Here is a 14677-nt window from a genome sequence, read left to right as displayed (position 1 = left end):
TAAAACTAACTTATGAAGTGCAGACACTCCTCTGTGCAAGATTGTGCTTTCACTCCCATAATCCCCACTATGGGGTAGATGCTGTTATTTTTTCCATTTTGCAGACAAGGAAACCAAGGCTTGTAGGTTTAGTAGGATTCTATTTTGAAGAACAAAGTAACATTGCCTATTATTGATTTAGAGTGTGAAATGAAAGCAGATGTTGTTGATTTCCGAAGAGAAGTAAGTTTGGTCTTGCTTTTTCTTTTTTTAAAACCCACCCACCCGTTTTGGCTGGCTTGATGCAGTGGCACACTTACAGTGTCACTGCGTCTCCTGCACCGGGTGGGTGCTTGATGTGCTTGTACTCTGTAGTAGGGTGAATGGCGGCCCCCTCAAAAGATAGGTCCACATCCCGACCCCCAGAACTTGTGGCTGTGAACTGATTTGGAAAAAAGGGTCTTGGCGGGTGTAATTACCATAAGGATTTGCAGATGAGATCATCCCGGATTATCCCGCTGGGCCAATCCAATGACAAGGGTCCTTACAAGACACAGAGGAGGAGACACACATCCACAGAAGAGGAGGCAGAGACTGGAGTGATGTAGCCACAAGCCAAGAACACCTGGAACCACCGGAAGCTGGAAGACGCAAGGGAGGATTCTCCTCAGAGCCTTTGAAGGGAATGCAGCCCCGCTGCCCTCTTGGTTTTGGATTGCTGGCCTCCAGAACTGTGATAGAATCCGTTTCTGTGGTGGTAAGCCACCCAGTGAGTGGCAGTTTGTTACGACGGCTGTAGGGAACTTACACATCCTCGCAGGGTAGCTTCCTCACCGGTACTCTCCACTGAGACACCTTTTCCTCCGGCCACTGTGCCCGTGTTTTTCGGATAGAGGACCAGAAAGTGAATGGATGCCTCTTTGCGCAAGTGAGCACTTGACCCCTCTCCGGCTCTTGGCTCGTGAGTTCCCTTCCCTGGTACAGAGGGACAGGAGACCGTCCCCTTGTCCTCTGCTGGGATGCGTGTGGGCCAGGCTGAAAGGAGGGTGTGCTGTGGCTACAGCACACGGCACCACTCAGGACGGCGCTGTCCCAGGAGCTTGTGGGCTGCCTGAGCGCGCAATGTGGACAGAGCCCGTGCCTGTCCCTGTAGACCTCAGGTGGCCTCAGGGCATTTCCTCTCCGTACCCACACCTCCCCAGGGCATCTATTTGTAGGTTTCTGCCAACTTAGGCTGGCTGGCATTCGTCTGTCCACAGAAAAACTTCACTCAGACCTACTGTCATTTCCTGCCCATTCATAAGCCTAAGAATCCCTGTTCGTGTTTTGAGTGGTTTGAGGCCATTCCAAATTCTCTTCTCCTACTGGAGCCTGTTGTGACTCCTGGAAAACCTGTGCTGTCTGCGGCGCTTTGTCATTCACTTGTGCCTTAGCTGTGTTCCGAGTGTCGGTCCTCACAGTGAGGCACACCAGGCTGGCCGTGCCAGAGGGCGGGCACCAGGGCTGTCTTGATTGTTGCTGCAATCTCAGTGCCAGGCCTCGTGCCCGACACCCACGAGGTAACATCGTGCTGAGAATGAATGGATGAATGATGGGCACTTGAAGGGGAGAAACATCAGTGACTCTGTTTTTGTTCTGTTAAGATAATTAGACTTAAGAACACTGGGGGGCTTCCCTGGTGGCGCAGTGGTTGAGAGTCCGCCTGTCGATGCAGGGGACGCAGGTTCGTGCCCCGGTCCGGGAAGATCCCACATGCTGGGCCCATGGCTGCTGAGCCTGCGCGTCCGGAGCCTGTGCCTTGCAACGGGAGAGGCCACAACAGTGAGAGGCCCGTGTACCGTAAAAAAAAAAAAAAAGAACACTGGGTTGGCAGCTGTCACGTGTCTCTCAAATGGGGACACCGTCAAACCCAGTGCATTCTTAGTAAGAGACAAATAGGTGGTTAATTAATGCCTTAAATTTGTTTCCACCTCCTCCTTTCAATACATGAGGGGTGGAGGGTGATGGAACGGGTCCTCTGGGTTCCTCTGGAGGAGCGGTGAGGAAGTTTGGCAAAGCAATATTATAACTAGTTCTTGAAAGGGAGCGTGGCTTCGGCCAGTTACTTTTTATTATGAATATTTGCAAATAGACATAGTGTGCTTGAATGATCTAATGACTAGGAAGAATAGCGCAGTAAATTCCCATCTAGATTTAAAACTCACATCTAGATTGAACAATCATTAACATTTAAAAAGGATCTGTGGGGTGTGTGGTAAAGCAGCTCCCTGACACTGTACATCTATAAGATCCAAGAAGGTTTCTTATAGAGCCACAATACCACTATAGGTAATCGTAAGTAATCGTCACTTAAAATGTCATTACTGCCCTGTTCATATTCAGAATGCCTTGAGTATTCCCCAGATATCTTTTTACAATTGATTTGTTCAATCAGAATCCAAAGAATGTGCACAGGTTGTGTTTGGTTCCAGACTATGAACGGTGCGCTCTCCCTTTTTTCCGTCTCTCCATTGGCTTGTTGAAGAGACCAGCTCAGTTCTGGATTTGTCCTCATTTTTGCTTGTGGTTTCCCTGGGCTGTTTCTTGAGGAAGGAAGGAGGTGGCCGCATTCAGGTTCACCGTTTTTCTCGTCGCTCCAATTGATTCCCACCCTAGTTTGTTTTGTTTTGTTTTGTTTTGTTTTAATTTATTTATTTCTGGCTGCGTTGGGTCATCGTTGCTGCACACAGGCTTTCTCTAGTCGCGGCGAGCAGGGGCTACTCTTCGTTGTGGTGCACGGGCTTCTCATTACGGTGGCTTCTCTTGTTGTGGAGCACAGGCTTTAGGTGCACGGGCTTCAGTAGTTGTGGTGCGTGGACTTCAGTAGTTGTGGCTCGTGGGCTCAGTAGTTGCGGCTCACAGGCTTAGTTGCTCCGCAGCATGTGGGATCTTCCCGGACCAGGTCTGCATGTCCCCTGCATTGGCAGGTGGATTCTTAACCACTGCGCCACCAGGGAAGCCCCCCCAACCCTGGTTATTGACGTTCTTATTTCTCACCGGAGATCTGCCTGGACCAGGCACCAAGGCCCCTCCCCAAACCTGGGAGATCATCAGGTAGCCCCCGACCTTTTCCTGCTCTGCACTTTGAGAGCAGGCTTGTGCTTGTGTAAATATCAGGCCATCTCGGATCAAAGTAAGAAGTCCAAGCAAAAATAGCAAACGACATCGGAACATCTTCTAAATATTGGGGGAGTGAAGAGGCACAGGGAGATAAGAGGACTAGTTTCCGTTTGGGGCCAAGCTATGTTTGCTCTGATTTGCTCAAGATCATCTCGTCTTCTCAACTCGAGCCGGGCTTCTCTCTCCTGCCTGCAGGTGGGCAGAGGTCTCTATGTATCTAAACATGAGTAGCTCCGCTGCTGCATTTAGTCCTTCCGTGCACGCTGTGTTTAATTTTTTGAGGAACAGCCAAGCTGATTTCCAGAATGGCTGCGCCATTTTCCATCCCCACCAGCGATGTGTGAGGGTTCCAGTTTCTCCGCATCCTCACCAGCACTTACTATTTTCTGTTTATTTTTTTAAAAAATTCTAGCCGGGGCTTCCCTGGTGGCGCAGTGGTTGAGAGTCCACCGCCGATGCAGGGGACGCGGGTTCGTGCCCCAGTCCGGGAGGATCCCACGTGCCGCGGAGCAGCTGGGCCCCTGAGCCATGGCCGCTGAGCCTGCGCGTCCAGAGCCTGTGCTCCGCAACGGGAGAGGCCACAACAGTGAGAGGCCCACGTACCACAAAAAAAAAAAAATTCTAGCCATCCTAGAGGATATGAAATGGTATCTTATTGCTGTTTTGATTTGCATTTGCCTGATGATTAGTGATGTTGAGCACCTTTTCATGTGCTCATTGGCCATTTATTTATCTTCTTTGGAAAAAGGTCTATTCACATCCTTTGCCCATTTAAAGAGGATCCATGGTGGATAATTGCTAGGTTCAGTCATTACTTTTGTGGTTTCATGGTTTGAGCATGGTTTCTGGGAAACTAGTTTTGGGAGGTGTGTGTGTGTGTGTGTGCCTGCAAACACGCAAATGCTTGAAAACATCTACTTATAAAATCAACTTTGTGTCTTAGGAGATAGATTTCAGATTGTGTCACCCCAGATCTCCTTTGTCCTAGAAGAAAGTACAACAGCAGATTCTTTAAGGATCTATATCGTTAAGCATAAACCTTTAGATTCTGGTTGTGTAGTTCAGGAGAAGTTCTTTCACTGAGATAAATTCATTTGCACGTTTTTGGCTTTCATGTGAACATCAGAAACTGCATTAAGTGATTTTGCCCTCTTATTTTCATCTACAGTAAGAAATAAAGTTTCACTCAGCCCTCTTCTGATCACTGCCCTTTTGAATCTGGCCAACCTGAAGCCCTGCCCTCTCTCAGTGGATGATATAGCGTGAACGAGGAGGGATTTATGAAAACTCTCTCGCTTTCAGTTCTTCTTTACTGACCAAGTTTTAAATACATAGCATTTTCCCTTTTAACAGTTCTAGGGAGATCTCAAATGTTCTGACATATTTTTAGTTCAGGCTTTGCAATATGTTCTGTGGGGAGGGCCAAGTCCCTTTTGGGTCGGTGGGGACCGTTTGTATCTTTCATTGTGTGAGACCAAAGTGGTGGAAAATCCCTACTGACATTTTCCTTCCTGCTCCAGTGTATTGTGCAGAGATCCGCATACCTAGAAATTATCAGACCTACCTTAAGAGCTTAAAAAAATACGGTTTTCCTGGGGTTTAATCTCCAGGGAGTCCAAGTCAACAGATCTGTTGTAGGACAGGAAATCTTCTAAATCTAAACCCTGGGAGACAATGGGTGATATGAATAAGTGACTGAATATGGGATTACACAACCTCAGTTACGAATTTAGATACTACTATAAGTTCCTTGGCTAGAAAATTTAATTCTGTTTCTCAGTTTCCTCAACTGTAAAGTGGAAAAAATAACATACACGCAGCTCGTTAGGGTGTTGCAAAAACCAAAACTGAGACCATGTGAACATGCCAAGTGAACCAAGTTTCACATAAGTAGTTTTACTACAAGTGTGACTTTGTTTCCAAAGCACTGGTTTCTAATCATGTGTTTGCCAGGATTGATTTTAAGCAATTTTGAGTTACCTCTTGGGATATAAGAGAGATGGAGAGGGTCTGCTATAAGAAGAACTGTACTTGAGGGACTTCTCTCCAGAAAAGGAGTATCATCTTCGTATAATTGGTACATCTTTGTTTGTATTTATTGCTATTTCATGCAGGGTAGTAGACACATAGGGATTAGAACAAAATCTTTTATTTCTGTTGGCTGCGTGAGCAGATTGAGATAATTAGTCTCTGTGACAATGGCCTCAGACACCCCCAACTTCCCTTTAGTAGCAAAATGAGTGTTCGTTTGGAGAGTTGCCTAATTTTTAATTTACCATAGGCAGAAGGAGTTCCTCTTTACCAAGTGATGGGAGTAGATCATAAGACTAAGCATTAGAAATTTCAGTAAATGGCCAGTTACCTGTGTTTCTATAAAGGAAAGGAGGCACGTTGGCATTTCCCAAATCATCACCGTTGACCTTGGAATTTATTTTTATCCTACCAGACTCCACTTGCCTCTCAATCTCACCTGGTAGACTGTCAAGGTTTGGGGCCCAGTGGGGAAGTGGGTTTGGTTTACAGTAGATACTCAGCAAACCCAGTGATACTTAGCAGGGAATCTTACTAGCTAGAACTAGCTATAATCCTCTGCAATGGTGGCCTGAAACCCAGGGCTGCAGTGCTTATTTTATTTTATTTTTTTTTCAGGAAAAGAAGATTTTTCAGATCCCCTGGATGCATGCAGCTAGACATGGGTGGGATGTGGAAAAAGATGCACCGCTCTTTAGAAACTGGGCCATCCATACAGGTATTAACCCCGCATTGTTTATAGAGCCCGGCACTGTTGCTTTTTTTTGGTTGTTTTCATGCCTTTAGGTATAAGTGACAAATTAAATTGCAAAATATTTAAAGTGTACATTGTTTTTTGGTGACAATGTTTAAGTTCTACTCTCTTGGCAAATTTCAGTTATACTGTAGACTGTTAGCTATCGTTTATTTTTACTACATATATAAAACCTCCTGGCCTATGACTTCATGAAAATAGCTCTGATAAACCTGGGACTTCTTCCTAGGCACATCTAGTACACGTGGGGTACAGCCTGCCTCACTCAGAAGTGATGCTCGGGCTTCCCTGGTGGCGCAGTGGTTAAGAATCCACCTGCTAATGCAGGGGACACGGGTTCGAGCCCTGGTATGGGAAGATCCCACATGCCGCGGAGCAGCTAAGCCCGTGCGCCACAACTACTGAGCCTGCTCTCTAGAGCCCACGAGCCACAGCTACTGAGGCCCGCACGCCTAGAGCCCGTGCTCCACAACAAGAGAAGACAGCGCAGTGAGAAGCCTGCGCACCACAACGAAGAGTAGGCCCTGCTCGCCACAACTAGAGAAAGCCTGTGTGCAGCAACAAAGACCCAGTGCAGCCACAAACAAACAAACAAATTTATTTTTTAAAAAAAGAAGTGATGCTCAACCCATTCCATAGAAAACTTAGTCCTTAAATTTCCTGTAAATGTGGTTTTCTGATGAAGTTCCCCAGGTGTGTGCCAGGGGAATATAGAACTTACTTGTTTTGCGTCGTATAAACTTGGGTCAAATTTATCTCCCCCAAAGGTAGTCAAGATTATATTTATTTATAACAAAATTTAACTAGCCAGCTATTTGCAGGAACGGACTTTTACTTAATGTTTGAGAGTCAGATGAAAAAGAGACCTTCCAGTTGCCTGTGCTTGTCGGTCTGCTGGCCTCCTAGCTTTGTCTTTTCCTTACCCTGATTCTCCGTTCCTCTACCATTATAATTTTCTCTCAAGCTATTTCGTAGAGCCAGGGTGACCAGTTTGTCCCAGTTTGCCTGGAACCGTCGGGTTTTAAAACAAAAATTCCTGCATCCCAAGAACCTGCTCAGCCCCAAATAAACCAGGAGGTTTGCTCACTGTAGGTGTGGCCTAGAATTCAAAGGGTTCTCTGTACTACCTGCCAGCAGTCCTGTTTCCAGAAATTTTTACTCTAGAAATAATTTTTGCCCTCTTTTTCTTAATCTTAATTCTTTCAACTATTTTGTTAGGAAAGCATCAACCAGGAGTAGATAAACCTGATCCAAAAACATGGAAGGCGAATTTTCGATGCGCCATGAACTCTCTGCCTGACATTGAAGAAGTCAAAGATAAAAGCATAAAGAAAGGAAACAACGCCTTCCGAGTCTACCGAATGTTGCCTTTATCTGAACGACCTTCTAAGAAAGGTAGATAACGATAGGTACTGACTAACACAACGATCGCTTGATATACCTTATAGTGCCTTTGTGATTTCTTTATTTCCACATCTGTAGTCACAGCAAGGATACAACCCTTGTTCCCGTTGTGGATGATAATTCTGCTCTTACCTGGCTGGGGAAAATGACTCTCAGGGCCCCCGCAAAGCAGTCAAAGAAGCATTTGGGATCTTGGCCATGTACAGATTAAAGCAATAAGTTCATTGAGAGTTTCAGAAAGAATTTAACTTAGGGAAAATGCCTCTCTGTTCTTCATGAATTAATCCAGAACTATTTTTGTTGCCACAGGAAAGAAACCAAAGACAGAAAAAGAAGACAGAGTGAAGCATATCAAGGTAATCTTTGTCCAGAGAGGAGGCCAGAGCTGTGATCGTACTAATGATTCATATTCTGTCTCATAAAAATAAGCGATGTGACCTCTGTGAAATATTTAATCTTGCTTCGTTTGCTGTTGTGTTTCATGTGCTTTACACGTCTCCTCTTTGGCATGTACCCACTGGTAGACTCAAGTACACCCATCCCCTGCTTCATCCAACTTCCCTGAGCAACTTATGAATGAACTCACAAGTCCATATGCTGAGCTTGACAGTCTCAGGCCTCCACCTAGTCCCTGCAACTGTTGCCAGCATGTCACTTAGTTCCAGCTAAGCTCCAGCTACCAGCTACTATCTGATGATATTAAGTATATTTTCAGGCCATTAAATATTTTTAAAAGTATATCAAATAGCATATACTTACATTAGAATGTATTACCTATATTTATATATATGTATTGTGTTGGCCAACTTTTTGGCCAACCCAGTATGTATGTATGAATGTATGTATGCATGCATGTATGTATGTATGCATATATCCCATGACAAGCCATTAGTTTGGGGACAGAGGTCTGTTCAAGCCCTCTATTCGTGTGGATCTCAATAGTTTTTTTCCTGCTCCACTATAGAACCAGCTTTCATAACTTGCAGAAGTTTTCCGTAGGGATGCGTTTGTGTGGGTGAGCTTTTCAGTGGGCTGTGTAGTCTGAAACCCACTGCAGTGTGAGCGTCTTTGTGTGTAGATTAGGTGGCCCTTGTTCAATAGCCAGAGAACTGCCAAATATCCCATGCAAAATCGAGGGTGAGCTCAAGTTGCTAGGCAAAGAGCAGACACTACAGTCCAGACTCATAGACCATCAGAGAGAAGATTGTCTGTTTCACTGTGCCCTGTTTGCAGATGAAGAAACAGAGGCTCGAGGGAGTTGAGTGACATGGACCCAAGGGCAGTGGAACATGTGGCCAAGTTCACACGGTTATTTAGAACTGAACTTAAAAGAGATGCCAAGCATTCTGGTTTCTACTCTAGAATAACTCTTGAAGGAAAAACCAAATTGCCCAGACAGTACAATGTTTAAAAGCAAGCCACTTAGTCAAAGTAATCAGAAAAAATACCAAAAATATGTACTTCAGTTTGACTTGTGAAGGTAGAGGGAAAACTTAGGTAAATTGTTAAAGTTTCAGACACATTTACTCCTGCAATGGAAAGTAAATTTTTTAGCTAGAGTGTTTTAGCAGTGAGACCTCCAGTTTCCACTTCCAGTATTTTCAGTTGGTGACTTATTTTAAATATAGCATAGTATAGGCCTCATTTTGTTATAACTTTTTTGTTGTTGTTGTTATAACTTTTTATTATGGAAAAACTTTATACACAGGAAGGAGGCAAGTGAGTTAAACATGCTTCATAGACCGTCACCCCAGTTTCAGCATTTATCAGCTCGTGGCCATTTTATTTCATTAGTACCTCCCTCCACTTCCATACATCCAATATGAAACTGCAGATGTTCAATCATTTTTGACTTACAAAAACAATTTCATATGGTTCAGCTCAATATTTTAAAGCAGATTCCAAATATCTTATTTCTTTCATGACTACATCAGTATATATCTTTAAAAGATAGACACTCTTTAAAAATAACACAGTATCATTATTGCATCTGAAAAAATTAACAGTAGTTCCTCAAAAACATCAAATATCCAGTCAGTGTTCAGATTTCCAATTTGTCTCATAAGTGTCATAATTTTGATACAGTCTGTTTACTTGAATCAAGATCCACATAAGGTCCACATGTTGTGATTTTTGGATATGTCTCTTAAGTTTTTTTAACCTATAGCTTTCCCCTAGATTACTTTAAAAAAATTTATTTTTTTTCTTGGAATGAAAAAACCCTGTTATTTGTTGTATCAAGTTCCCCACAGTTTGGATTTTTTTAGGGCCTACATTCTGATTATTGTTGTATTATTATTATTATTGTCAGAAAAGTGTAACTTCCACAAATATGTGATTTTGAAGAATCTGCTATAATCTTAAGTACAACTATATCATATTTGCTACTAGCTTCACAGCATCTAGCTCAGTGCCTGGTACAGAACAGATAATTAATACATATATGATCACTGAATAGATGAATGAGTATTTGTTGACTAAATAGATGCATAAATAAATGTAATATATGGGGAGGAGGGAGTGGGGGGGTTTAGAATGCAGATTTAATTTTGCAATCTCAGTTAATGGAGAAATGAAAATGGAGTAACAGATGTTCACTTTTCAACCAGCTTTGCTCAAACATAACTACCAGACTTCACTGAATATCAGATGCCATCGATTGGAAGATGCACCATTATTTTATGTATCTGTAAGCAAGAAAAAACTGCTTGCAGTGAAATCATGACACAGAATTGATTAGAAGGCAGGTCCCATTTCAGGGGTGTGGAAATGTGAGGAATGTGCACCTTAGAATTGATGACACGTGGTGTTCTTGTAAGTAAAGGACATCTGCAGTCACATCACCGATGGCAGTGTCTTCCACATGGCCAGACACCACACTGACCCAGGGAAGCAAGTGAGAGATTTCCTCTTAGGTGCAGCCACGTGGGGCCCAGCAGAGAGTACAGTGAGAAATCCTCCTTTGATGTAGACATGGTCAGTATCCGAAACATGGCCCTCATAGAGACTTTGTTCCTTCAGCAGAAGACAGGTGATTCATCGGAAATAAGAGCAGCCTAACTTTTGAATTTAAATCTACTCGCATCTGTCCTATGACGAAGCCTCAGAACGTGGATAAGGCGAGCAGGCTCCCCAAGTTCTGTGGTTCATGACTGCATAGTGTTAATGTTTCTGTAGAGTGGTTCAAAGTTAGTTCTCTAGGTTGTCTGGAATTATATATATAAAGAACCTTATCCTTACTGAGCTATTAATACATTACTTTTTATTGTTTGTCAAGCACCTAAGGTCTGAGTTTTCTGTTCTGTTTGTATATATATGTGTGTGTGTGTGTGTATATATATATATATATATATATATATATATATATATACGCAACTGGATAGACTAGGTTGGTTTCTTCCGCAGAGAAAATTTGTCTTGTATGTAGTAACATACAAGTAACTAGGTTTGAAAATTTGCTGTTAAAACAAGCTCTTCCCAACCTTCCTTTAATTCAAGTTGAATTTTTTTAAGATACCTGAAGAAATCCTAACCTTTTTTTTAATTAATTTTTTTTTATTGGAGTAGAGTTAATTTATTTGAAGTTTTAACTAGCAAAGGACGTCGAGAGCGTGCAGGCCCACTGTCAGAATAGTTCTTGGGCTATTCAGGCAATTTATCTCCGTGCTCTTTGTCTCCTTCCTAAATAGCTTCCCTGAAACTGGGAGACCCAAAGCTCATTGACCATGTAATATGTGCAGAAATGCTGCCCCTGTATCCCCTGATGTTCTCTTTGGGAGTATATGCTGTGCACTCAGTGAGCCATCTTTTACTTGAACTAAGCCCTGCCTGCGTGGAGGTAACTGGCTGTCTAAGGAAATAAGAGTAAGAAACACAGTAGTGAGCAGTACGAGATGGGACATCATCAGAGCATATTGGTGTTTCAGAAAATGTCACAAGGCCAAGATCATTAAGGACAGAGGTGGATAAAGCAGCCAGGTGGTAGCTGACATTCTGGAGCCCCTACCCGGTTCTCAGCTCTGATTATTATCTCATTTAGTTCTTCCTGTGATGGGCAGGGTTTCTCTCTTTTGCATATGTGGGAATGGAGGCAGAAAGATGTTGAGTAATTTTCCCAGAGTTGCTCCACTTTATGGAATTGGGATTTGATTCCAGGTTAGTCCAACCTCAGAACCTGTGCTCTTTCACTGCCCTCAGTGCCTCTCAGCCTCTCGGAAGCTGTGGGCTCTGATCCAGGCCTCGGGGGACTCTCCAGTATATTGGTGGACATTCCCCAGCACCAGATCATACGTGAAGTCCTGGAGATCAGAGCTGGTCTTCGCTGGATGAGTCAGGACACCGGCTTCATTAGAGCCAGAGCCTGAGTGAGGGTACAAGGGGAAACAGGGGCATGTAGGTAGGGAGGATTCGGAATTAATACTTCCTGCCTCAGAGGATCTTTTGCAGAGGACATACGCGTGCTTCGAAGCTGTGAAGTGCTTCCAGATTCAAACATCGGTGTGATGATGGAAAACATGATCAGGGACTGTCTCTAATGTCACTTGGTAAAGACTAGGACTGATCTCTATTAGTTCTGAGTGCAGGCCTCTGGGTGGAGGTTACAGAAAAGCAGGTATTGGCTGAGCAGAACTTTCTAATAGAGCTCTCACCGCCCACAGTGACTTGAGCTGGAATATGCAACAATATGCTCCCTGTCACTGTCCAAAGACAGGCTGAATGACCGACCACCTGTCAGGGCTGATACTGGAGTGATCTTTCCATGGGTTGCAAGGGCTCTTCAGTTTTTAAGCCTCACGCCGGCAACCCACCTGAACTTTCAAGAGATGAAATCAGAGCTGCCCTGGAGGGAGCAGGTGAGGGGCCTGCCCTGCCCGCTCTCGTGCCTCCCTTTCCTCCTGGTAGCTCTTGGGAGGACTGATCAGAGCGCAGTCTGCAAACTGGTTGGCTGAGTAACCTCCGTGGATGCTTTTGTGAGATAAGGCACAGCTGAACTCCTTGGGAAGGCTCTGGAGCACGGAGGGGTTGATATTTAAGGGAGGTTTTTCTCACCGTGATGGGAAGCAGCAGATGGGGGCAGAGACTGCGATAGAGAGTTTAGATGAAGATGGTGGCAGTTGGAATGGAGAGGAGGAAGCCAGGTGTGGATCTAAGGGGTGGCCCTGACTTCTCAAGCTTCCTGGAGGGATGGTTGGGAGCGGAGCATGCTTTGTGGAAAAGAGGATGAGTTTACCTGTGGACGTGGTGGGCTAGGAGGGGAGGCGGGCCCTCTAAAGCAGACACAAGGTGGACAGTTGGATCTGACAGGCACCGAGCTTGGGTGAGTGTTGGACTCCAGGTGTGTGGTCATTTGCCCAAGAACGATGTTGGAGGCCGTGGGAACAGATGCCTTCTCCAAGAGGGAAGCTACGTGAAATGAACACGGAGACCCAAGGAGAAGACGAGGAGAAAAGCCAGCCAAAGAAAGAAGTCTAAGGGGGAAGTTGCAGTGGGAGCAGCGAGGAAGAGAATGAAGACGGCCTAGTTCCAAGGGAGGAAGGTGTTCCTAGGGCTGGGCAGGAGGCCGCAGCCTGTTTCAGTTGCACTCCTGTTCTCAGTGGCCTCGGGGCCTCTGAGGTATAGAGTGTGCAGTTCCCCAGGCCGATTTTGACTTTCATGAAGCCCAGCTGTCAGCCTGAGATTTCTGTTGGTAGAGAGACCTAGAGATGCCCTTAAATTTGGCTTTGAGGAGGCTGGCTTTGCACAGATGAATTAGGGCCTTTCTGGAGGTTGGGGATGGGAAATGGTCTTGCGGCCATTACATTTGGCCTCAAAGGAGGGGACATCTAGACAAGGGCTGTGGCACAAGGATGAGACAGAATGAGTGGCCTTGGTTGTCCTCTATTCGGCCCACCCCCAAGCCCCTCCAGCAAGCATGGCTTTGAGACCAACCAAAGGAATATTATTTTAGAAGTCTAAGGAAGGCTGCCCCTGCCCCTGCCCCTGCCCCTGCCCGCTCTCTTGTGCTGGTTTGCTTTTGCCTAAAATCCCTTAACCTGTAGAACAAACCTTGGATTCTACAATGAGAAGAAAGGTTCTTGGGCATAAATATTTGGCAGAGTTAATAGATCGTGGAGCGGTCTGAACCCAAGTACAATCTGTTTTTTGGTTTTCTTTGGGGCAAGATGACTTACAGGAGAGCCTATATCTAAAGTAAGAAAGGGAACAGAAAGAGGAGGCTAGTTCAGGATTCACCAGGCCAGGTCATGGTACAGCCAGGTGGGGGACAGGGCAGGAGTGGGCATCACAGAGAAGCAGGAGACGCTGTGGGCAAAGGCCGTTCATGACCTGCAGGATCTCTGTACATGTTCTGTAGAGAAATATTCACCCATTTTCTTAATTTGGGTACCTTGCTTTAAAAAAAAAAAAAAAAAAAAAACATAGTTTAGGTTTTGATCTTTCTATTCTAGTCATTTCAAAAATTTCAACTGAGTGTAGTGAAGATCCCTGTTTTTCTGCACCCTGGATGGAGACCTTTCAGGGAGGTGCTGGCTACATTTCACTATACAATCTGCTATATTGTCCTTCTAAAACCAGTGAGAAGGTTTGCACTGAAGACTTGGAGATCGCCAGGTTATTTTGGAAGTGGGGATGGGAGGAGGTAAAACAATGTTCAGAGTAGTCCAACTCAGTCTCCGTTGGTAGAGTATTCTGTTTCGTTACAGGAGTGCAAGAGGCAAGGTGGGGATCTGGGGAGTAGAACGATGTTGAAAATAGTTCAGTCTCAATCTCCATTGGAATTAGTACAGGATCCAAGGGTTTATTAAGACAGAAGCTACTGGAATTGGACCATGTTGCCTGACCAAAGATGTGAGTTCAGTTCCTGTATCTCCTCAGAGTAAAAGCAGTGTGATCTTGGAAAACTAATTTCATCTATGAGTCATAGTTTTCTCAAGTGTAGTGTGATAGCAGTATCACTTGCCACTAATTACACTGTAGATCATGTGAAACTCTTTTGAGGTCTCCAACTGAGAAATCAGAATAATTTAGGTTTTTAAATATATGCAAGTCTGACTGCCTCATTACCTCTATACGAAGCCTAGAAGCAGAATGAGTGAATAATAACTTGGCAGCAAAAGGAACCCATGAAAACGAGCAGTTCTTTCCATAATACCTTAAAACGTTCTTAGTTCCTTTTGGGGAATTGAAGAGGTGGAAGGGGGACAAGATGACACGTGGGGCGTGATGGCGGGGAGGGGCCCCTGAGGAAGCCAGGGAGACGGAGGCCATCAGAAAGGTGGAGGAACAGAGCTGCCAAGGAGGGAGAGTACAGGCCTTCCTGTTGGATGTCAGAGTGCGGGGCTGAGGGAAAGA

The 14677-nt window shown here is 44.6% G+C and overlaps 1 protein-coding gene across 1 annotated transcript in view; it reads left to right on the top strand.

Annotated features, from left to right (window-relative positions):
* The window catches only part of IRF2 (interferon regulatory factor 2), an 86987-nt gene that overhangs the window by 48250 nt on the left and 24060 nt on the right, over positions 1 to 14677 (top strand). The window contains 3 exon segments of the mRNA XM_007466517.1: positions 5788 to 5887; positions 7142 to 7318; positions 7637 to 7683. Of these exon segments, the coding sequence (XP_007466579.1) occupies positions 5788 to 5887; positions 7142 to 7318; positions 7637 to 7683 (324 nt within the window).

The sequence above is a fragment of the Lipotes vexillifer genome, unplaced genomic scaffold (genome assembly GCF_000442215.2).
Source record: "Lipotes vexillifer unplaced genomic scaffold, Lipotes_vexillifer_v1.1 scaffold951, whole genome shotgun sequence".
Classification (NCBI taxonomy): domain Eukaryota; kingdom Metazoa; phylum Chordata; class Mammalia; order Artiodactyla; family Lipotidae; genus Lipotes; species Lipotes vexillifer.
Note: the sequence above shows the minus strand (reverse complement) of the source record. Positions and strands in the feature narration are given on the sequence as shown.